Source organism: Rhinatrema bivittatum, chromosome 1 (genome assembly GCF_901001135.1).
Source record: "Rhinatrema bivittatum chromosome 1, aRhiBiv1.1, whole genome shotgun sequence".
In the NCBI taxonomy this organism is placed as follows: Eukaryota; Metazoa; Chordata; class Amphibia; order Gymnophiona; family Rhinatrematidae; genus Rhinatrema; species Rhinatrema bivittatum.
This window is the reverse complement of record NC_042615.1, coordinates 500716502-500738865: the sequence shown is the minus strand read 5'-3', so window position 1 is coordinate 500738865 and position 22364 is coordinate 500716502. Positions and strand designations below refer to the sequence as shown.

The 22364-nt window shown below is 43.8% G+C and overlaps 1 protein-coding gene across 2 annotated transcripts in view; it reads right to left on the bottom strand.

Moving 5' to 3' along the window:
* Positions 1 to 6304: 6304 nt before the first annotated feature.
* Positions 6305 to 22364, bottom strand: part of LOC115095679 — a 28635-nt gene continuing 12575 nt past the window's right edge. For both annotated transcript variants that reach the window (XR_003857846.1, XM_029609724.1), the window contains exon 2: positions 6305 to 6469. Coding sequence is in view for 1 of the 2 variants with exons in the window: in XM_029609724.1 (XP_029465584.1) it covers positions 6351 to 6469 (119 nt within the window). In the remaining variant the exon portion in view is untranslated. The remainder of the gene's footprint in view (positions 6470 to 22364) is intronic.

The window sequence follows — 22364 nt, the reverse complement described above, 5'->3', positions numbered from 1 at the left end:
CCATATCTGGACGACTGGCTAATAATAGCCTCGACTCAGGATATGTTGATCGATCATCTCCAAAGAGTAATACAATGCTTACAAGCATTAGGACTAGTGATCAATTTTCAGAAATCACATCTGCTACCAACACAGAAGCTGCAGTTTATAGGAGCATGCCTGGATACCATTCGGAGCAGAGCATACCTCCCATTGGAATGAATATTACAACTACGTCAGCTTCTTTATCTCTTGAACAACACTCAAAGACCCTCAGCAAGAGAAGTTCTAGTAGTCTTAGGTCACATGGCGGCAGCAAATTTTACAGTTCCCAATACCAGACTACACATGAGACGTCTGCAGTGGGGACTAAAACGACAATGGAAACAATACACACAACCATTAACACAGAAAATAGTGCTAACAACCGAGATGGAAAAGGACATAACATGGTGGCTCTTACACTCCACCCTCTCCAAGGGAGCACTATTCAGTCCTCCCTCTCACAACGCAGTCCTAACCACAGACGCATCTCACAAGGGGTGGGGAGTGCATCTCGAGATATACGAAACGCAAGGTTTATGGACAATAGCAGAGCAAACCCTACAGATAAATTTGTTGGAACTCAGAGCGATCTGAAAAGCCTTACAAGTTTTTCAAGACTACCTAAGGGGCCGGAGAGTCATGATCTACATGGACAATCAAGTAGCGATGTTTTACATCAACAAACAAGGAGGGTCCGGTTCATGGTCCCTGTGCAAAGAGACATTGATCATCTTCGAACATGCTCATCGACATTGCATACATTTGCAAGCGACTTACCTTCGGGCGTGGCGAACACAAGAGCGGACAGGTTAAGCTGAATCTTTCATCCTCACGAATGGGCACTCAATACAGACATAGCCCAAAACATCTTCATGCAATGGGGAACACCTTCGGTAGATCTCTTTGCAACAGAGATCAATGCTCAGGTTCCCAAATTCTGCTCGATAAGACCAAGCCAATTCAGGATAGCTCAAGATGCCTTCCTCATCCGTTGGACGACAGGCCACCTGTATGCCTTTCCTCCCATACCACTCATAACAAGGACAATTCAGAAGTGCATAGCAGACAAAGCTCAACTGAAACTCATTGCCCCGGCCTGGCCGAGGCAACCATGGTACAGCTTCCTTCTCTGACTATCTCTAGAAGATCCAATACGACTACCGAATCGTCCAGATCTGCTACTACACGATCAAGGGATGCTTCTACATCCGTTGCACGCATCTCTCCATTTGACAGCTTGGAGGTTGAACGGCTCCTTTTAACGGACAAGGAGTTTCTGCTTCTACACAATTCAGTTTATTAGAATCCAGGAAACTTTCAACAAGAAAGAACTACAGCTACAAATGGAAACGATACTCTACTTGGTGCATATCCAATAACGTACCACCAATGGACTGTCCACCAGAAAAACTCATGGATTACTTTCATACACTGTACGAAACTGGACTAACTACATCTTATCTCGGTGCCATAGGCGCATATCATAGACGATTAAATGATACACCGATATCCAATCATCCTTTACTATCTTGTTTCATCAGAGGACTAACCTCCAGTTCCATGGAATATCAAGCTAGTCCTGGAACAACTCATGCTTTTCCCCTTCGAACCTATGGGATCAGCACATATAAAATACCTTACTTGGAAAGTAGTGTTTCTAATAGCAGTAACCTCTGCAAGACGAGTCAGAGAATTAGAAGCACTAGTCCATTATTCTCCATACTTGCGGTTTTTTCATCAAAAAGTGGTTCTCAGAACTTACCCATCCTTCTTGCCAAAAGTAATTTCGCAGTTCCATCTCAATCAAAGCATAGAACTACCAATCTTTTTTCCTAAACTTCATTCCAATGATAGGGAAAAGTTACTCCATGCGCTGGATTGTAAAAGAGCGTTAGCTTACTACAAAGAAAGAACAAAATCTAAATCCCGAGCTTCTCAACTATTTGTATCGTTCAATCCGAAAGCACCTGGACTTCCAGTGTCAAACATACCATTTCCAGCTGGATAGTACAATGCATACAATTTTGCTATGACAAACAGAAGTTACACCTGTCTGCTATTCCCAAAGCTCACCAAGTCAGAGCACTAGCGACTTCATGGACACAACTTCGAAACATACAACCCATAGACATTTGTAAGGCAGCTACATGGTCATCACTCCATACCTTCACATCGCATTACTGCCTTGATCAACAAGCAATCACGGATGCGAAGATAGGGCAAGCAATCCTGCAATCTCTATCCTCCTGTCCACGGTGACTACCACACTTCTTAAGATCACGCCCTAACTATAAGAACCTCAACTGACGTGATTGGGAGCTTGGGACTCCCATGACAGCATGGTTAATTCAGCCCTGCTATCAACGGGAAAAAGCAAGTTTGCTTACTGTAAACGTTGTTTCCGTAGATAGCAGGATGAATTAGCCATGCTGACCCAACCTCCTCCCTGGCAGTCACCTTCTCTTCGAATCAACTACAGCTTTATCACAGACTGAGGAGAATCTGTTACTTTCCTGCACGGGAACACATGCGCAGCCGCAGAGACTAAAATGCTAAACCTCTGCTTAACAAAGCTCTGCCTCCCGGACCTGATTGACAGATCCCATGACAGCATGGCTAATTCATCCTGCTATCTACGGAAACACCATTTACGGTAAGCAAACTTGCTTAAATGTGCTTTGTGTAATCTGTATCCACTGTATCAGGAAAAAATGGAGTTTAAGCTGCCCAGAATTGATGCCCAGGTAGCAGTGGTCTCAAAGAGAACCACTAGTCCTGTAGAAGGGGGTGTGGCTCCCAAAGACACACAGGATCAGAAAATAGACTACTTCATAAAAAGATCCTTTTGAGGTGGCAAGCCTCTCCCTGCAGGCAGCCATTTGCAGAGGTTATGTGGCTACGGCCTTAATAAGATGGATTCAGAAATTATGAGAAGAGGCCAGCAAAGTGGGGGCTAGCTCATGGGCTCAGATACAGACAGGGGTAGCCTTTATAGCAGACATCCTATATGACTTGATAAGAGCCGTGACAAAACAGGTAGCAATGGGGGGTGATGGCTAGAAGGCATTGCTGGCTGAGAAACTGGTCCACAGACGCCCCGTCAAAAGCTCGGGTAACTAAAGTGCCTTTAAGGGTCAGTTATTGTTTGGGGAAACCCTAGGGAAACTAATGAAAGAACTGGTAGAGTTGAAGGTTCAGAGACTCCCAGAGGACTGGAATAGAAGCTCTTTTAGAAGCTTTAGATGGAGGGCTGGAGATTACAGGCAGTATAGGGCCCCAAGATCTTTTGGCAGGGAAGAAGCCAAGGGAGATACCCCTTTCATGGAAATCCTCTGACTCTCAGAGGAGAAGGGAGACAGAGAGGGGGCAAGTGATGTTGTGGAGACCCATTCTTCAATCCCACTTGTAAATGGCCGCCTAGCAAGGTTCTACAAAGAGTTGTTCCACATTACCAGGGACAGGTGGGTCTTAGAGATCATCCGGAAAGGGTATGCTCTGGAATTGGCCTCACCAGTCCCAGATTCATTTCTGGTTTCCCCAGGAGTGCTGCAAGCAAAAAATGTGATTCAAGCAACTTTAGAAAGGTTGCACCTGGATGAATTGGACACCTGATGTGAGGCCTTTGCCACTTCTTTTGACTGTGTCAAAGGTCAACAGAAGGAGATGCAATCTGAGCAGGAACATTTGGCTGATAAGCCTGAAGATCTGAAGAACAGATCACACCAGTATAAATTGTGCTTTAGAGAGTGCTAGAGCCCCCCCCCCCCCCCCCATGAAGACTGTCGGGCAGTGTTTATTTCCATTTGCAGAGCATTATTGAAGGAGAATTCAAGTATTGATGATGATGATGATGCTACGAATGTGACCCTTGATATAAAATTGGAATGGTCTCATAGAGCGCTGGGTTCCAAGATCAGTATCAGAGCCCGTGACATTATAACATGCTTCCACAGTTTTTATAAAATTCAGATCCATGAGGCTGCAAGGAAAAAATCAGAACAGATGTGGGAAGGCCATAAAATCAATATTTATGAGGATTTGGCTCCCATCACATTGAGGAAAAAGCATGAGCTATGTGACGTCACATTCCTACTTAAGTCTGAGAACATTAGATATTGGTGGTCCTTTTATTTTGGTCTTGTATTCATAATTAAGGTCTCCTCCCACAAGATTCGCACAGTGGCTGAGGCTGTTGGTATCCTAAGGGAGAAAGGGTTGTCTATTAACTTTTCAGTTCCTAAAATGGCTGCGATAGCGAATAGTGCAGATATGCCCTCCCGATGAATGAGAGCTGGTAAAGGAGACACTTGCGCCAGTAAGCGGGAGGCTCGTGGCCTACCACTTCTGAACTGCATTGAAGATGGATGCAAATGCTGATGACATTCACTTGACTGCTTTACTACATATTTATGGACACCTAGGGGCAGATTTTCAAAGCCTTATGTGCATAGGGGTCAGACCAAGGGTCCATCAAGCCCAGCATCCTGTTTCCAACAGAGGCCAAACCAGGCCACAAGAACCTGGCAATTACCCAAACACTAAGAAGATCCCATGCTACTGATGCAATTAATAGCAGTGGCTATTCCCTAAGTAAACTTGATTAATAGCCTATTTTCAAAAGGCCCGGCGGCGTGCATAAAACCCCGGGACGCGTGTAAGTCCCAGGGTTTGAAAAAAGGGGTGGGGCATGGGTGGGACGGGAGTGGCGGTCCGGGGGCAGGGAGGGGCCGGAGCCTCCAGGCACAGTGGCCATTTGCTGCTGTGCCCGGGATCACGAGCTGGCCATCAGCCAACCTGCGCAACCTACATCTGCCCGGAGGCAGGCGCAACTTATAAAATAAAGGTTAGGGGGGTTTAGGTAGGGCTGGGGGGCAGGATAGGTAAGGGAAGGTGGGGGGCCGGTAGGAAAGTTCCCTCCGAGGCCGCTCCAATTTCGGAGCGTCCTTGGAGGGAACGGGGAAAGCCAGCAGGGCTCCCCAAGGGCTCCGCGCGTGCAAGGTGAACTATTGTGCACCCCCTTGCACGCGCAGACCCTGGATTTTATAACATGTGCGCGGCTGTGCACGCATGTTATAAAATCGGGCATACATTTGTGCGCGCCGGGGTGCACGCACAAATGTACGCCTGCGCGTAGGTATTAAAATCCAGCCCGTTATGTACTACCTAACCTAATACCTGATCTTCCCTTGTGTATTTTCTCATTTCTTTCAGGTCATTTTATTCATTACTGGATGGTCTGTGGTCTTAATAGGTTTGGGGGCTGAAGGGAGGCTTGGGGGGGGGGGGGTCTGTTCTGTTACCGATGTACTTTCCTCTTATCAGAGAGTGGGATCTGAACAGGAGTGTCAGCAGATCTACTTACTGAGAAGGAACGGGGAGGGGGGAGGGCTGGCTAGATAATGGGTCATTGGGAAGGGTATGTGTGGTGTGGTGGGGCACCATTGGGCTCCTTGGTATTGATTGGCTATGCAGGTAGAGTGGTGGGGACATTATATTCATGCATTGTGAGAAAGGGGGTGGCATGGGCTCCAATGATGACTACTTTTCACATTTTTTTCTCTTAATTTAAAGAGCTTAATACCTATAGAAAGCGACAACTTTTGTTGAGTGAGTTAACCTCTTCTCGAGCTTCTATTGTTCTGCTTCAAGAAACCCACCTGAAAAAGAGGTATGAGCACCTGATGAACACTAAAGACTTTCCATATAGATTTTTTGCATCTAGCTCCAAAGAAGGGAAATATACGGGGGTATGCATCCTTATCACGCAACATTTAACATTTGAGTTCCTGTTGTGCTGACTGGATCCCAGGGGTATATACTTACTACTTAAACTTAGGGTGGGAGGTGATGTTTATACTTTAGATTGTACTTACATTCGTAATCATGATCAGGAATCCTTTCTAACAGCCCTGGAAAAGGTGCTAATCTCTCACTCAGAGGGAATATTGATAGTGGATGGGGACTTTAATATGACTAGTGTTCCTGCTCTAGATAATTCATCTATGACAACGAGTGGACTGAAGCAAGCATATAAGACTTTATCTCAAATGATGTCAGTCTAGTCATTGGTAGATATTTGGCACCAGCATTTTCCATCTTCCAGAAATTACATTTTTTTCTCCAAACCACATAGGTCTTATTTCTGAATTGATTTTTTTCTAGTAGATAAAGGGGTTATGAATAACATATTGCAAGTTGATACTGGCAATATTACATAGACGGATCATACTCCTTTTTGGTTTGACCTTCAGTTTTTAAATTATGATACTGGAAGGTACTATTGGCGTTTGTATTAATCTTTTTTAAAAGATGAAGCTTTTTATAAACTATTGTATTCTGCTCTCCAAGAATATTTTCAGTTCAATAATCAGGAAAATCTCTCTCCTATTAGTGTATGGGAGTGCTCCAAGGATGTTCTCAGGGGACGCTTGATCTCTTTGGCCTCCTATAAAAAGAAGGAAAAGGAGAAAGTTAAAATTGAACTTTTGCATGGAATTGAAGCATTATCTCTAGCTCACAAAGCCACTTTATCCCCTGATACTCTTAGGAAACTAACTGTGGTCAGAGATAAATTGAATACTATAGAGAATGAGGTCATAGCTCATCAGTTAGAAATGACCCAGAATCACATTGCAAAGATTAAATCTTCCGATGGCAATATGGTTACCACATCCTTGGATATTAGGGGTTGTTTTTACAAATTTTATTCCCAGTTATACAGCATGGACACCATGATAACTGAAGGGATTATTGATCAGTATTTATCTACAGTTCAGATGCCTACTCTCACTTTGGAACAAAAATTCTTTTTGGATAAGGAAATTACCACGGTTGAAATACTTCAAGTTATTACATCATTAAAAGTGGTTTTTCAGCTAGTTATTGTAAGCGTTTCGCACGTTTTAGTTACCCCCTTGTCAGTGATGTTTAATCATCTTAGGGAAGGAGGATTTATTTATTTAAAACTTTTCTATACCATTGTTCCGTGTACTATCACAACAGTTTATATTGGAAAGAAATAAAATACAATGTAATATAAAACAAAAATAAGTAATTATAATTAAAGACTAAAAGTAATATTAAAATATTAAATTAATGATAGTGGAAAACATAGTAAAAAATAATTTAAATAAATGAAGATAGAAGCAAAATAAAATAAAGTAAATAAAAAAGCAATCAGCCTCCTTTCACAAAACTTATTAGGCATATAATTAGAAACTCCTTCAAATCTCTCATACTTATCTGTACCAATTTAGCAAATGAACAGTTCAGTCATATCAATCGCAACCTTCAAAAGCCTTTTTAAAAAGCCATGTTTTAAGATGTTTTTTAAAAGATTTAAAATCAGCCTGCAATCTCAAGTCAGGTGGCAAAGAGTTCCAAACCTTCGGCCCTGCAACTGAAATAGCTCTATCTCTTACCTCACTTAAATGGCCTGATCGAATGGAGGGGACAGCCAGAAGGCCTTTATTCGCTGATCTAACATTTTGTTGTGGGGTATAGAAATGTAGGGGGGGGCCAAAGGAAAGTTTTCCAACTTTCCTTTGGCCCCCCCCCTTTATTTTGTAAGTTACGCCTGTCTCTGGCCTCTGGCAGGCGTAACTTGCGGGATCCTCCGGCACAGCAGCAAATGGCCGCTGTGCTAGAGGCCTCGGTCCCGCCCCGCCCCTTTTTTCAAGGCCCGGGACATATGCGCGTCCCGGGGCTTTATGTGCACCGCCAGGCCTTTTGAAAATAGGCCCGGTTCGTGTAACCCCCTACACGTGTAAATCCTCCTGGATTTACACACGTAGAGCTTTGAAAATCTGCCCCAATGTACTTTAAAGTCAATTCTGAATTTCACAGGTAGCCAATGTAAAGAGCTTAAGACTGAAATAATATGGTCAAACTTTTTGCTGCCTGTTAATACCCTCGCCGCCACATTTTGTAATAGTTGTAATGACCTTAAAGTACAACCTGGGAGGCCTAATAAAAGAGAGTTGCAATAATCCAGATTTGAGAATAGTAATTATCGTAATACCTTATGGAAGTTATCCAAAATAAGAAGCGGTTTTAGTTGTCTTAAGACAAAGAGTTTATTATAGCCATCTTTAATTTTTGTACGAATATGTTTTCTCAGATTTCAATCACTGTCAATAATTACCCTCAAATCTCTAGCGTGGTTGACTATTTCAATTTCAAAATTATCTATTTTAAATGAAAAAGGATCAGTGAGAATTGTTTTTCTATTTAATAGTATAATTATTAATTATTTAACAGTATAATTTTGGGGGAATCTCTTGTGATGGGAAGTAATATAGCTGGTATATCAGTAATTGTGAAACCTGGCAGAGATGTGACTTTATGCGGGTCTTATATAGACCCATTTCGCTTATTAATTTAGACTTAAAAATCCTGACCAGAATTTTAGCTGAATGGTTAAATTTGGTTATTTCATCCCTATTTATTTATTTATTTCGATTTATATTCCGCTTTTCGCACTTTTTTTTCAGCGCTTCAAAGCAGACTACATTCAGGTACTAGAGGGCTTACAATCTGAGGGCCTCATTTTCTAAAGTATCACAGGCCTGCGATACTTTAGAAGATGAGGGGCAGGGGGCCGAAACGGGGGGCGGGTCTGCGCTAGCCGGCAGCGATCGCACCGTCACGGTGCGATCGCTACCGGTTTCGCACCCAATAGCACCACCATAGGAGGTGTAGCAATTGGGAGGGAAATAGGCAGCGAAAAGGCACTTACCTTTTCGCTGTCGGCGCCGTATTCGCGGAGTCGGCCCTGGTGATGCCCCGACTCCTCCTCTTCCGGAGCCGACTCTGCCCCCATTTTGGTATCGCACGCAAAAAGGGACATTTCGCGTGCGATACGTTTGGAAAATGAGGCCCTAAATTTGTACGTTCCTGCTTGTTTGGTCATCAAGCATGGTTACAAAAAATTTAAATTTTTTTTTTAGATGTAATCCTTGCTCAGCAAGACGATTCAGACACAAGTAGGTGGAATTTATCCCCAATAGAATGGCAGCTGACAATGTACACAAAATTGTTAACCTCATTTGGTGGGTGCAGAAGGAAAATATTCCCTCTCTCCTGCTGACTATTGATGCTCAGAAGGCATTCAACATGGTATATTGGTTCTTCTTGTTCAAAGCAATGAAGAAAATGCAATTTGGAGGCTTGTTTTTGCATTGGGTCAAAAAGCTCTATGAGGCACCACAGGTTTGTGTCAAGGTCAATGGCAGGTATAGTGAGAGTTTCCCAGTGGGCAAAGGTACTTGGCAAGGATGCCCATTATGTCCTCTATTATTTGCGCTCTTTTTGGAGCCTTTAGCGATTAAAGTATGAAAGGCTACTGATGTGGTGGGAGCTGAGGTGGGTCCTGTGCATTCTAAGTTATCACTTTTTGCAGATATACTATTCATGCTGTCTGATCTGGAAACTTCACTACTATGGGTAATGTGTGAATTCAGTGCAGTCTCTGGTTTGAAAATCAACAATGAAAAATCTGAGATTTGGAATATATCTACTCCTGGGCATTCTATAGATTTGCTTCATAGGAAATTCCCATTTAAATGGGCTAAACAAAAAAAATCAAGTATTGGAGTTTGTATCTCTAACCAAGTTGCAGATCTGTTTGCATTGAACTATATCCCTTTGGTTAAGACTATTATGAAAGATCTGGAAAAGTGGGGCAGGTAAGGGTTCTCTTGGTTGGGGTGCAATTGTTAAAATTAACATTTTGCCCAGATTTAGCTATCTCTTTTTGACTACCAATTTCTATCTTATCAGCTATATTGAAATCCTGACAGAAAAGGATTTTTTTATTTTATTTGGAGACACTGACTTCCCAGGGTCTCTCAGTTGATATCAGCCTAAAATTAGAGGTGGGTTAAGTATCTTTAATTTAATCTGTTGTTATGATGTAGGGAAGGGGCTAAATTTATAGCGGCTATACGAGACATTCAGGGGAATATTGTAAATTCTAAAGGGGGGCTTCATAGCTTTTTCTGAGATTATTTTCGTAATCTTTCCCTGCCTCAGCTGATGACATCTCAGCTGAGGCAGGGATCAGCCTAAAAGGGATGAGAGGCCTCCTAAGACAGGGTTCGGTGACCATAGAGGTTCTGGAACCCTACTGTCTTAGAGCCTGACTCTTGAGAGGATTGAAAGCCAGGGGCATTCAGAGGCAGTCATTAACACCTTGCTTAAATCAAAGAAAAACTCAACCTCCCTAGAATATGGTAGAGTGGGGAGGCTATTTGAAATGTGGTGCAAGAGTTAAAATATTGTCCCTGCTACCACAGAGATAGAATCAATCCTAAAGTTCCTGCAGGAAGGTTTGGAAAAAGGGCTAGTGCTAAATTCCTTAAAAGTCCAGGTAGCAGTCCTAGCGTGTTTTAGGGCCAAGTTGAGGAGTCCTCGGTAGGGGTCCACCCAGACATGGCGCATTTTCTAAGGGCTGTAAAGCATGTCTGCCCTCCAGTCTACCAGGTATTGCCAGCTTGGGACTTGAATCTAGTCCTGAAGGCCTTAGGGGAGTCCCCCTTTGAGCCATTGCAGGAGGCATCAGTGAAGGACTTGACATTAAAAACAGTTTTCCTGGTAGCAATTTGCTCTGCAAGAAGAATTTCAGAGCTCCAGGTGCTTTTGTGTAGGGATCCGTATTTGGTATTTCACAAAGATAGGGTCACAATAAGATTAGTCCCCTCCTTTCTCCCAAAAGTGGTGTCAGAATTTCATATGAACCAGGAAAAGCAAGTTTGCTTACCATAAATGATGTTTTCCATAGATAGCAGATGAATTAGCCATGCATTTGAGTACGTCCTCCGTGCCACTAGGTGGCGGAGCGCTCCAAGATCACCCAAAGTTTTTTGGTGAGGTGTGCTTTCTTGTATATTCCCTTGCCTCCTTGAGGCTCCTCAGTGTTTCAAAGCAAGACGATATGCAATGCTGGAACTGTCCGGGGAGGCGGGCGGGTCAGCATGGCTAATTCATCTGCTATCTACGGAAAACACTGTTTACGGTAAGCAAACTTGATTTTTTCCATAGATAAGCAGCTAAATTAGCCATGCTGTCTGGGAGTCTCCAGCTGAAGTATTGAGCGCGTTATTCCATGCGAGTATGTTATAGGTAGTTTAGCGCTCAATACAGAATAAGAGGCGGACAGTTTTTATAAGTCTGTTGAATCAGTTAAGGAAGTGCTTTTGTCTAGGATTATCCACCCCATCCCCGCGTCATCCCCCGCCTGTTTGTCTAAGCAGTAGTGAGCTGTGAAGGTGTGTGGCAAGGACCATGTGGCTGCTTTGCAGATATCTAAGAGAGGCACATTGTGGAGATTTGCAACGGAAGCAGCCATCGCATGTACTTGATGTGCTTTGGGTGTGGAAAATAGGGATTCTGAACATTTTTGATAGCAGAAACATATACAGTTGGAAAGCCAGGATGATAATGTTCTTTTGGTAACAGGAAGTCCTGGTGCATTTGGATGAAGGAGAGGAAGAGCTGGGAGGCTCTGTTATTAGAGTGTGTTTTTTATAATAAGTGAGCACTCGTTTACAGTCCAATGAATGAAGATGATGCTCGCTGTCATTTATGTGAGGTTTGGGGTGGAAAGTTGGGAGGGTAATGGTTTGGTTTAAGTGAAAGGTGGAGACCACTTTAGGAAGAAAATTAGGATGTGTACGCAGCGTAACTTTGTCGTGACAGAATTCAAGGTAAGGTGGGTAGTGCACCAAGGCTTGAAGTTCATTGATTCGCCTAGCAGATGTGAGGGCGACTAAAAATAGTACCTTCCAGGAAAGGTATCTAGGATGACAAGTGTCCAGTGGTTCAAAAGGGGGTAGCATATGCTGCTCCAGAACTGGGTTGACATCCCACGGTACTGGTTTCCTTATAGGGGGTCATAGATGTAGTACACCCTTTATGACTCAGGAAACAAGAGAATGACAGGATATAGGTTCTTCGTTGAGAGGAGTGTGATAAGCTGCTATTGCACTAAGATAAACATGAAGAGAGGCGGTGGCCAGCAGGTGGAGGTAAGTCAGAAGACGTTCTGGTGGACAGGTGAGTAGGTCTATGTCCATTGTGGAACACCAGGATGCATAAAGCGTCCATTTGCATTGGTAGCTTAGTCGCGTTGATGGTTTTCTGGATGAGATCAGAATGTCTTGCAGTTGAGGAGAAATGTTTAGGTTTTGGAATGTGACCCTTTCAATCTCCATGCAGTGAGATTCAGCGATGCGTGAAGTGGATGGAGCAGTGAGCCCCTCTGTTGGGTGAGGAGAGTGGGGTTGCTCCCTAGAGGGATTGGTTTGCAAATCGATAGTTGAATTAGGTAGCTGTACCACGGTTGATGCGCCCATGCTGGTGCGATCAGGATCAGATCTGCCTTGTCCTCGACGCATCTCTGAACTGCGCGAGAGATTAGAGAGATGGGAGGGAATACGTAGAGCAGACCTTGGGACCAATCGAGGAGGAATGCATTCTGTGCTAATTGGTGGGCGCTGGGGAATCTGAGCAAAATAGGTCGACTTTCTTGTTGTGTTCCGTAGCAAGGAGGTCGATTTAGGGAAGACCCCAAGTTGAGAAAATTTGATTGGCTACATTCTGATGTAGTTCCCATTCATGTGGGTGAAATATTCTGCTCAGCTTGCTGCTCTGGCATTGTTGATTCCTGGTAGGTATGTGGCTTGTAGGGGGATTCCTTTATTGTGTGATGTGAATCTGCTATGATCTCTGTGAGGAGATAGCAATCTGTTGTCAAAGCTCTGTAGCTAATGCTGGTATTGAGCAATCTGTAGTTATTTAGAATAGTTGTGGGTGGATCCCTGAACCAGTGGCAGGTGACCACGCCCTCGGGGGAAATGGTATAGGAGACAGACACACACTAGTTCTTTTATTAGACAAGATGGTAAACCACCAGAGGTGGCAGTAGTGAGCTGGAAGCACCCGGCTGGGCTGTGGTCCCTCAGGTATTGGAACAGCGATCCCAGGATGGCTGAGCTGTAGAGAAACTAAGATAGTGAGTAGGTAGTACATGCAGAGTTCTGAAACAAGTCCTTAATGGTAACACTCACACAATAGTCTCTTAAGGCAGCCCAGGAGATGGTGTTTATTAGGCCCTCGAGGAGCGAGTACCTGTACCCAGGGAAAGCTCCGAGAGATAGATGGAAACTATCTCCTGCATACCACTTCTTAGCAGAAGTGGTATGCAGGAGCAGATCCGGGACGTGGGCCCTCGAGGAGTGAGTACCGGTTCCGGATTGTGACCTGCAAAGAAAAAGAGAAAACGAGGCCCCTGAGGAGCGGGTACCTCTAGTGAAGTCCGAGGAGGCAGAGTAGCTAGGGTTGCGGAGAGCAAATCCCATCCGCAGCGACCAGGAGGAAGCTAGGTAACTCCTATTGTCAGCGAAAACTGAGACCTTAAATATCTGGAGCTGGTGATGTCATCTCAGGGGGACACCTGGTACATCAGTCGGGCCGCGCACGCGCGCCCTTAGGCATCTAGTCAACATGGCGGCTTGCAGAGTCTAGCCGGTCTGGGAACGCCGGAGGAGGACAGCCAGGAGACACCGCAGCAGTTAGCCTTCCATCAACCCCGAAGGGAGTCGCCAACGAGGTAAGGTGGGTGGAACAGAGACGTCTGACAGCGACAGACACAACATTGTGGGTCCAGTCCAGAATCTCTATCGCCTCTTTGCAAAGGTTCCATGTACCAGACCCTCCTTCTTTGTTTATGTAAAACATTGCCACTTGGTTGTCTGTATGAATCATGACAACATGGTGTTGTAGACTGTGTTTGAAAGCTCGAAGGGCATTTTTGATAGCTCGAAGTTCCAGGAGGTTTATGTGATGATTTCGTTCCTGTTTGGACCACAATCCTTGAGTCTGTAGGTTGGTAAAATTGGCTCTCCACCCTGTGGGGGAGGCATCTGTGGTAAGTACTACTTAATGCGAGGGGGTCTTAGCGGTAAGCCCTCTGTCAATGCTGGTGCGGTTATCCTCCAGCGAAGGTCTATTTTCAGGCTGGTTGTCAGCAACACTGGAGCAGACAGTGGGCTTAGGAACTGAGACCATTGATTCTTTAGGCCCCACTGTAGGCGACGGATATGTAGTTGCGTGTGTGGAACAACATAGGTACACGCTGCCATATTTCCCAGTATGGTTAAAATCTGATGGGCTGAAGTCATCGTGAGGTCTAATGGGTGGTGGGCTAGTGTAGTCAGAGTTAGTGCTCGAGGTTGTGGCAGGAAAGCTCTGTCTTGAATGGTTTCTATATCCGGGTAGGTTGCAAGTTCGACTTTTCGTAGTTTATTTAGAAGTCCCAGATTGTCCAGGTAATTGATTGTGTGAACTAAATTGTCCCGCAGGAGAGGAGGATTGGGGGCCACTAGCAGCCAATTGTCCAGATAAGGAAATATCTGAACCCCCTGTCGACGGAGGTGTGCCACCACTACAGCTAGACATTTTGTGAAGACTCTGGGGGCGGAAGAGAGCCCGAATGGGAGAACTTTGTACTGAAAATGTCTTTTTTTCCGCTTGAAAACAGAGGTAATGCCAAGATTTGAGATGCATTGTTATGTGGGCATACTCATCCTATAAATCTAGGGAGCACATCCAGTCCTTGGGTTGTAGGAAAGGAAGAATGGATTTGAGAGAAGTCATTTTGAATTTCTTCCTCTGTATGTGCTTGTTGAGGGAGCGTAGGTCCAGAATTGGTCGAAGCCCTCCAGATTTTGATATCGGGATTGAGGTAACTCCTGTATACAGTGTTGTTGAAGTAGTTGGTTGACTTCTTGAAGAAGAATTTCCCGATGAACACCTTGATGTTTGGTGACAAGTGGATGTGGGAGAGATGAAGGGGTTGCAAAGCTGAGAGAGTAACCGTCTCTTATTATTATAGTGAGGACCCATAAATCCGATGTTAAGTTGCTCCATTCTGAAAGAAAGTGGGACAGCCGTCCTACTTTCTGGGTTGGTAGTGGTAGTCGGGATAGTCCTAAAAACCTTTGTTGGCTTTTAGGTGGTTGGGGGTCTGCGTGTTGGCAGGGAGGGCGTTGGCATGAAGCTTGTTGCTGGTAAGGTTGCTGGCGGTTCGTTTGGTATTGCTGAGGCCTATAAGTGGTGTAAGGGTGATATATGCCATCAAGAGGATGAGGTGTCATTCTGTGTTAATGATAACACTGCTACCTTTTGCTCTTTCAATTTTGCGACTGTTTCGGTGAGTCTGTCCCCGAACAAGTTGTCTGGTCAACAGGGGAGGTTAGCAAGCTTATCATGTACGTCATTTCTTATGGCACTTGCCCTCAACCATTCCAGTTGTCTCGCTGCTATGGCATTAGCCGTGGTCTTTGCGGACGTTTCAAACCCCTCGTAAATAGAACGCATGAGGTGCCTAAAGCCTTCCTCCATATTGTAAAATTCTTGGGGAGGAGTGTTGTTTTCACAACCCTGTTTAAAATGGGTTTTAATGCCTGTATACACTCGAATAGATATTGAACCACGTAAAATTGGTGATTTTGAATTTTTGCATTTAGAATTCCAGACTGGAAAGACTTTTTTGTAAAGTCGTCTAGAGATTTTTGTCTCTTCCTGGTGGGTTATTTGAATGTAATCTCGACTTCCTCGTCTTTTGCATGGCTGACTCGACGACAACTGATGCATGCGGAAGTTGGACATTAGTATAGAAAGGTGAATCTCGCATTCTATACTTTAGGTCTGTTTTCCTCGAGGTTGGTGTCGTGGAGAACGGAAAGTCCCAGGTCCTTTCCATCACCGATTCTAGCACTGGATGAGAGGGTAGTGCTGCGGGTTCAGCTGGAGTGTCGAAAATTTTGAGGATTCCAAACATTTTTTGCCTAGGGTCTGGTATCTTTCTAGTTTCTACATCCAATCGTTGACCCACTTTCTCTAAAAATTGAGAGTACGTGAGATCCTCCGGAGGGGAAACTGGCTCCGGTGGTAGTTCTTGTGGATCAGATGAATAACCTGTTGATGACCCTGGGGAAGAAGGTGAACTGGGGGAATCCCTTGATGGAGGCGAAGGCCTCCTAGGCTGAACCTTTGGCGCTGGACCCGGTTTAGGCGATAAAGGTGTCTCCGGTTCAGTAGGGGGTGGCTGGTGTTTCTGCTCTACTGACTTTAAAAATTGAGACAAGATATTCATAATTTGCAAAATAGTTTCAGAGGCTGATGTTGAAGTAGGAGGTGGCTTCGAATACGGTTGACGGCCCGACGGTGATAGAGCTGCCTGGAGGATGTCGTTGTCCGGTCCTTTCGAGTGGTTGACATCCCTCGGTGGGCAGATAATTTTTGAATGAAGTGGATCCTGCAATCCGGAACTGCTGCGGTGATGAGAAGCCGCAGATAGCCCAGAGAAAACGTCAGAAGAAAGAGAAGAGGATCCCGATAGTCGTGGAGGGGATGGACTATCCTCCAAGTCCACGACTAACAATGGTGAAGGACTTCTACGTCTTTTGTGCCTAGTTGGATATTTCTTGTGTTTTTTCAAAGGCTGCGTTGGCAGCGTCGGTTGAAAAGGCTGTGCGCTGGGTTGCATTGGTAATGCGCCTAACTTCGGTTTCGACGCAGCGTCATCGCTGCGTCGATGTGTCGGAGTGTAGGTTTTGCTTCGATGCGTCAGTGCACCATAGATGCGTCGATGCTTCGATGCGCATCTATGGTGCAGGGCGCATCTCCCACGCCCTGCATCGATGGGAGTTGCGGCTTTTTCGGTTGTTTTGGACCTGGAGGGTCCACAGAAGTGGCCTTCGATGGGATTGGGCCTTTGGTGTCTTCTTCGGTCCCGGGGACGACCTAGCTGAAGCCTCAGAGCCCGATGCATCTTCTCTGAGTAGGGCGATGTGTGCAGCTCCCTGCAGTTTGCTTGGTCATGTCTGGGACCCAGGTAGAGGTAACAAAATTGATGTCTGTCAGTTACAGACATAATTTTCCCACAATTGCAAAACTTAAAGCCCGGACGAGGCATAGTAAACTGGAAGCGATCCTTGTGGTAATCTGCCAATTTTTTTTTCTTTTTGTATTTTTCCTCACAAACTTTTTCCCCACAGGAGAGAAGAGCTCCGCGTGCAGTCAGTCGCGTGGAAAAAAACGGACCGAGGAGCCTCGAGGAGGCAAGGGAATATACCAGAAGGAACACCTCACCAAAAACCTTTGGGTGATTTTGGAGAGCTCCGCCACCTAGTGGCACGGAGGATGTACCCAGACAGCATGGCTAATTCAGCTGCTTATCTATGGAAAAATCTAGATCCCAGCATTCGAGAAAAAAAGAATACAGAGGAGAAGATAAAAGGCTACATTTACTAGATGTTAAAAGAATCCTCATGAGGTACCTGGAAGTCACAAATGATTTCAAGAAATCCAATAGGCTATTTGTGTTGCTTGTTGGCCCATAATAAGGACAGGCAGCTTCCAAGGATTCTATTGCAAGATGAATCAAGGAAGCAATAGTAGCAGCTTATATTGTTCAGGGCAATCAGGTGACAGAATGCCTGAAAGTCCACTCTACTAGAGCCCAGTCGGCGACCTGGGCATAACGCAAGGTAGCATCTCCTCTGGAGGTCTGCAGGGCAGCAACTTGGGCATCATTGCACTAATTTACAAACAATTATAAATTAGATTTGCAGACAAAGGAGGACATACTTTTTAGCAGGAAAGTGCTGACAGCAGTAGAATCTGTACCCCTAAAAATTAACACTGCTCTGGCTCATCCCAGATGTTCAGACTGGTCTGCAGAATTGAAAGGAAGGTGAAATTTAATATTATCCGTTAATTTCCTTTCCTTGAGTCCTAGCAGACTAGTCTACATCTTACCCAAGCCAAAAAAAAACATTTTAATAAATAAATTAATAAATATAGAAGAAGGGGATAGATGTTAGCTCTGTGGACCCTTGAGCTGGCATGAGAGCTGGAACCACCACTGAGGGACGGCCCCCAGAGGTCCTCATTGCCTAACTTTGAAAGTGGGGGAACAGAAAGCTACAATTCCTGCATGGCATATGAATCCTGGCCTAGAAAAAGATGAAGAGTTTTGTGAATTTCTGAGAGGTAAATAGTCTAAGTATTTGAAATTCAATGATACTCATGAAAAAACTTCCACAATTTTATGGGCAGCTGGAAAAACGGTAATGAGAGGTGAAATATTGGCTTATGTAGTTAAAAAGAGGAGACAGGAGGTTCAAGGAGAAGGAGAGGTTGGAGTGGACCTGGTGGCCTTCCGGGGGTGCGGTGGATTTTCCAACCCAGACGGGGTTACAGCCAGGCACCATGTGCATTTGACATCATCGGAAGGGGACAGTTAAGGGGTCTTGAAAAGCGGCCCTCCTGCGGCGTTCCTTTGAGGTTCGAGGTGAAGAAGAGGTTGGAGTGGACCCAGCGGCCTTCCGGGGGTGCGGTGGATTTTCCGGCCCCGATAGGGTTACAGCCGGGCACCCTGTGCGTTTGACATCATCGGAAGGGGATGGTTAGGGGCCTTGAAAAGCGGCCCTTCTACAGCGCGCAGCCACCGCAGGCGCGTTGCCAAAGGGGCACACGGCTTTGTTTCAAATTTGGAACTTAATTTTGATTCTTCTCCTCATTATTTGATTAAAAAAAAAATTTGATTACCCCTACTGAACCTTTGTAGCCTCCAAACTTTGGATCCAAGAAGGTGCCGGTAAGCAACTTGTGGGCCCTACGGCATTCTTTTCTTTTGACCTGGACTTATTTGAAATTTACCTAATGCTGTACACGGCCCGAAAGCGACGGGCAAAGGAGAGGACAGACCCCGCAGTCACTCCGGGAACCCCTCTTTCGTGGCCCATGGATGCCCAAGTACAGAGGGTCCGATCGGAGGTGTTGTCGATGGAGGGGGAGGCAGGAGGAGAAATCCCCTGCTCCCTCCCGACTTCTCAACATCTTTATCTCCGATATTAAGGGCTCCACCAGCAAATCCGGTGGCCTTCAGAGACCGGAGAGAACCGACGGCAGAGACAGAGGCCACAGTTGCAGGCGTCTTTGAACACCATGCGGGGACGGATTCCACGGTAGAAGCTGGAGGAAACGCCAGTGAAGGCCCCATTGTGGGTAGGGCTGGCTCACCGACTGCAGGGAGGGCTACAGCAACGAGTGCAAAAATTATTGATATCGAGCCCATTATCAAAAATTCAAACCCCGATTTTGGTAAGACCTGCTTTAATTACATTACACTCGATTTGGGATGCAATATCAATGAAATTAAATCCTATAGTGGAAAAGATTAATAATATGGAAGAAAGAATGCTTAAGATAGAGGCTTTGTAATATGAAAATGTTGAAATGAAACAAGAAATGAATAAATGGAAGCCCATTCAGGAGGCTATTATAAAACAAAATCAACAGCTGCAATTTAAAGTTGAGAATCTTGAAAATGCAATAAGAAGTAGAAATTTATGCCTTATAAATTTCCCCAAGCTAGCTCATATATTGCATAAGGATATGTTCAAAAGATATTTAATCGAGAGCCTTAAAATACTAGAGGAGGCGATACCACCCTTGGTTAAAGCATACTACTTGCCCCAATTTAAGAAACAAGAAAAACAGCCTTTGCAGACTAGAGGACAAGAAATGGATCAACTTACACCAACTTTGGACATATCCCAAATTCTACAACAATTGGATAGTGAATTAGCACAAGCTGCTTCTTTGCTTGTATCTTTTATATTTGAATCAGACTGGGACTGGGTCTTAAGATTGTTTTTCAAAGTGCGAAATGAAAATTTCTTAAACTTCAAAGTTAGAATATCTCTCGATGTCACCAGACAGACTCAGAACAGTTTTTATTGTTGAGACCTAGAGTTTTGTAGCTGGGGGCATCCTTTACACTCAAGTTCCCTTGTAAATGTATTATTAAATATAAAGATCATAAATATGTTTTTCAGTTGCCTCCACAACTGATGCGCTTCCTGTGTGATAAAGGAACTGAATTAACATAATTGGAGTTTGAAATCATAGTTTTTGCTACCCTCTAGAGTGGTGAGTGCCCTTAAAAGGAAAATATTCCTTCTAGTAGTTGCTTTTCCTTAAAACAAAAGTTTGTAAGCTTTTCTTTAATAAGGCCTTTCTAATAGATCCTTAGTTTTGTGGACTAGGGAGATGAAGACTTAAGAAGATTTAATGTGAACTTTAAACAAGTTACTTATCGCTTCTTTTCTTTTTATTTCTTATTGTCTTCTATTCTTTTGCTGTTCAAGAAGATGTTCTTGGAAATGTGTATTGAAAAATGCATAAAGAATTAAAAAAAAAAAAAAAAGTGGAGACAGAGGGATGTAGAAAATCTTTAATGAAGGAACAAAAGAGAATGCATATTACTTCCACGTCTGAACTGCAAAAGAAAGAATTAGATGCCACCAAGGTCTCTTTTAATCATTTACTATATATCAAAGCTGCTTGCTTTTTAAATTCCAATTTCATATATATGGCAACAAAGCAGGGAGGATAATGGCACATTTGATAAAGGGGACTAGGAAAAAAAAACTTATCACGGGAATGCAGGATAATACTGGATGTCCTCTTCCTAATTCAGACAAAATCTTGGAAGTGTTTCGGGAATATTATCAAAAGCTATATAGTGCTGAGGTGTCAAATCATGCAGAGAAGGATCAGTTTTTTCAAGATATCCATCTTCCCACTAATTCAGGCCTACAGTTAGAAGAACTGAATCATCCACTATCAGATACAGAAGTGTTCAGGGCGATTACATGCCTTAAAATGGGTAAGGCACCAGCAGGTGATGGATTTAGACTGGAATTTTATAAAATTCTCAAATTTCAGGTGCTTAATCCTACATTGCATGTATAATGCAGCCCTTCGGTATGGCTTTGCTCCTCAGCCATGAATCAGACTACTATAACAGTTCTCCCACAAAAGGGAAAAGACTTGGGGGACCCTGTGTCATATTGGCCAATGTCACTCTTAAATGTGGATACCAAGATACTGGCATCTATCCTAGCCACACGGCTTGGAAAAGTTGTATCCATGTTAGTTGGTCAGGATTAAGCTGGAAGGCATGGAGTTAACAATGTTCAGAATGTTTTGGCGATTTTGGGCACTAAACGTAAATTTGATGAGCTGGGTATGGTCCTGAGTCTTGATACAGAGAAAGCCTTTGACAAGGTGAATTGGCAATATATGTTTTGGGTTTTGGCTAAATATGGTATTGAAGGCTCTTTTTTCAATTGGATCAGATTGCTATATATAAAGCCCACAGCAAGAATACTGGCCAATGGGGTATTTTCTAAAGACTTTTATTTGGAGGGGGAACGAGGTAAAGTGCCCTCTGTCCCTGTTGCTCTTTGTACTAACTTTAGAGCCGTTGGCAATAGGAATATGCTAGATGGCAAGTATTAAAGGAACAGTCATTGGTAGACAAGAACTTAAGATATACCTCTTTGTGGATGACATTATTTTTGGAAAATGCTATGCAAGCAATGGGACCCATTATGAATCTTTTTGCCACTTTTAAATCTTTTATGGGTCTTACTATAAATTTGGATAAATCTGAAGCTTTACCTCTTGAGTTGTACACTGGCCGAAAAATGGAAAGGTCCTTTTCCTTTTAAATGGGCAACACAGAAAATCAAATACTAGGGTGTATAGATCCATTATGACATCATGTCGCTTTATGAGATCAACTTCTGAGACTTATTGGAAGGGTTTGCACATCAATTATGAGTGTGGAGGAACTTACCTGTTTCCTTCTTCAGTAGAAATGCCTTATATAAAATGATCCTGCTACCAAAACTGTTGTATTGTCTTCAAATGCTGCCATGCTGGCTGTTACCAGCTGACTTGGCTTTTTTTTTTTAATCTGTGTTTACTCACTTCTTATGGCATGGTAAACAACCAAAAATTGGGTTCAACAAATTAATAAAAAGCAAAGAACAGGAGAGTATAGATGCTCCCAATTTCCATTACTACAATTTGGCATGTCAAGCAAGATTTCTTGGTGAATATATTACAGGCAAATGTAAATAAGATGCATTTCGACTGGTGGAGGAGCTCATTTTATCTTATTCCCTGGTAGGGCTTATGCATTTATCTGCTGCATCTCTGCCCAAAGACTTGAAAGGAAATGTGTTGCTGAAACCTCTTCTGGCAGCATGGAAATACTTGCATAAAAAAGTGGGTGGGAAACCAGGGGCTTTGCTATTATCTATTCAAAATAAATCTGATCAACAGTTAATCCTTGCGAAGGAGCAAATAGTGATAGGCAAAAACTCTGTATCAAACTGGCATGGATTTTGTGAAACGAAATTAGTCTCTACTAAGCTAGGAGAAGTGGCAGAATATTGGTAAAGGGAAAGTGGTACATC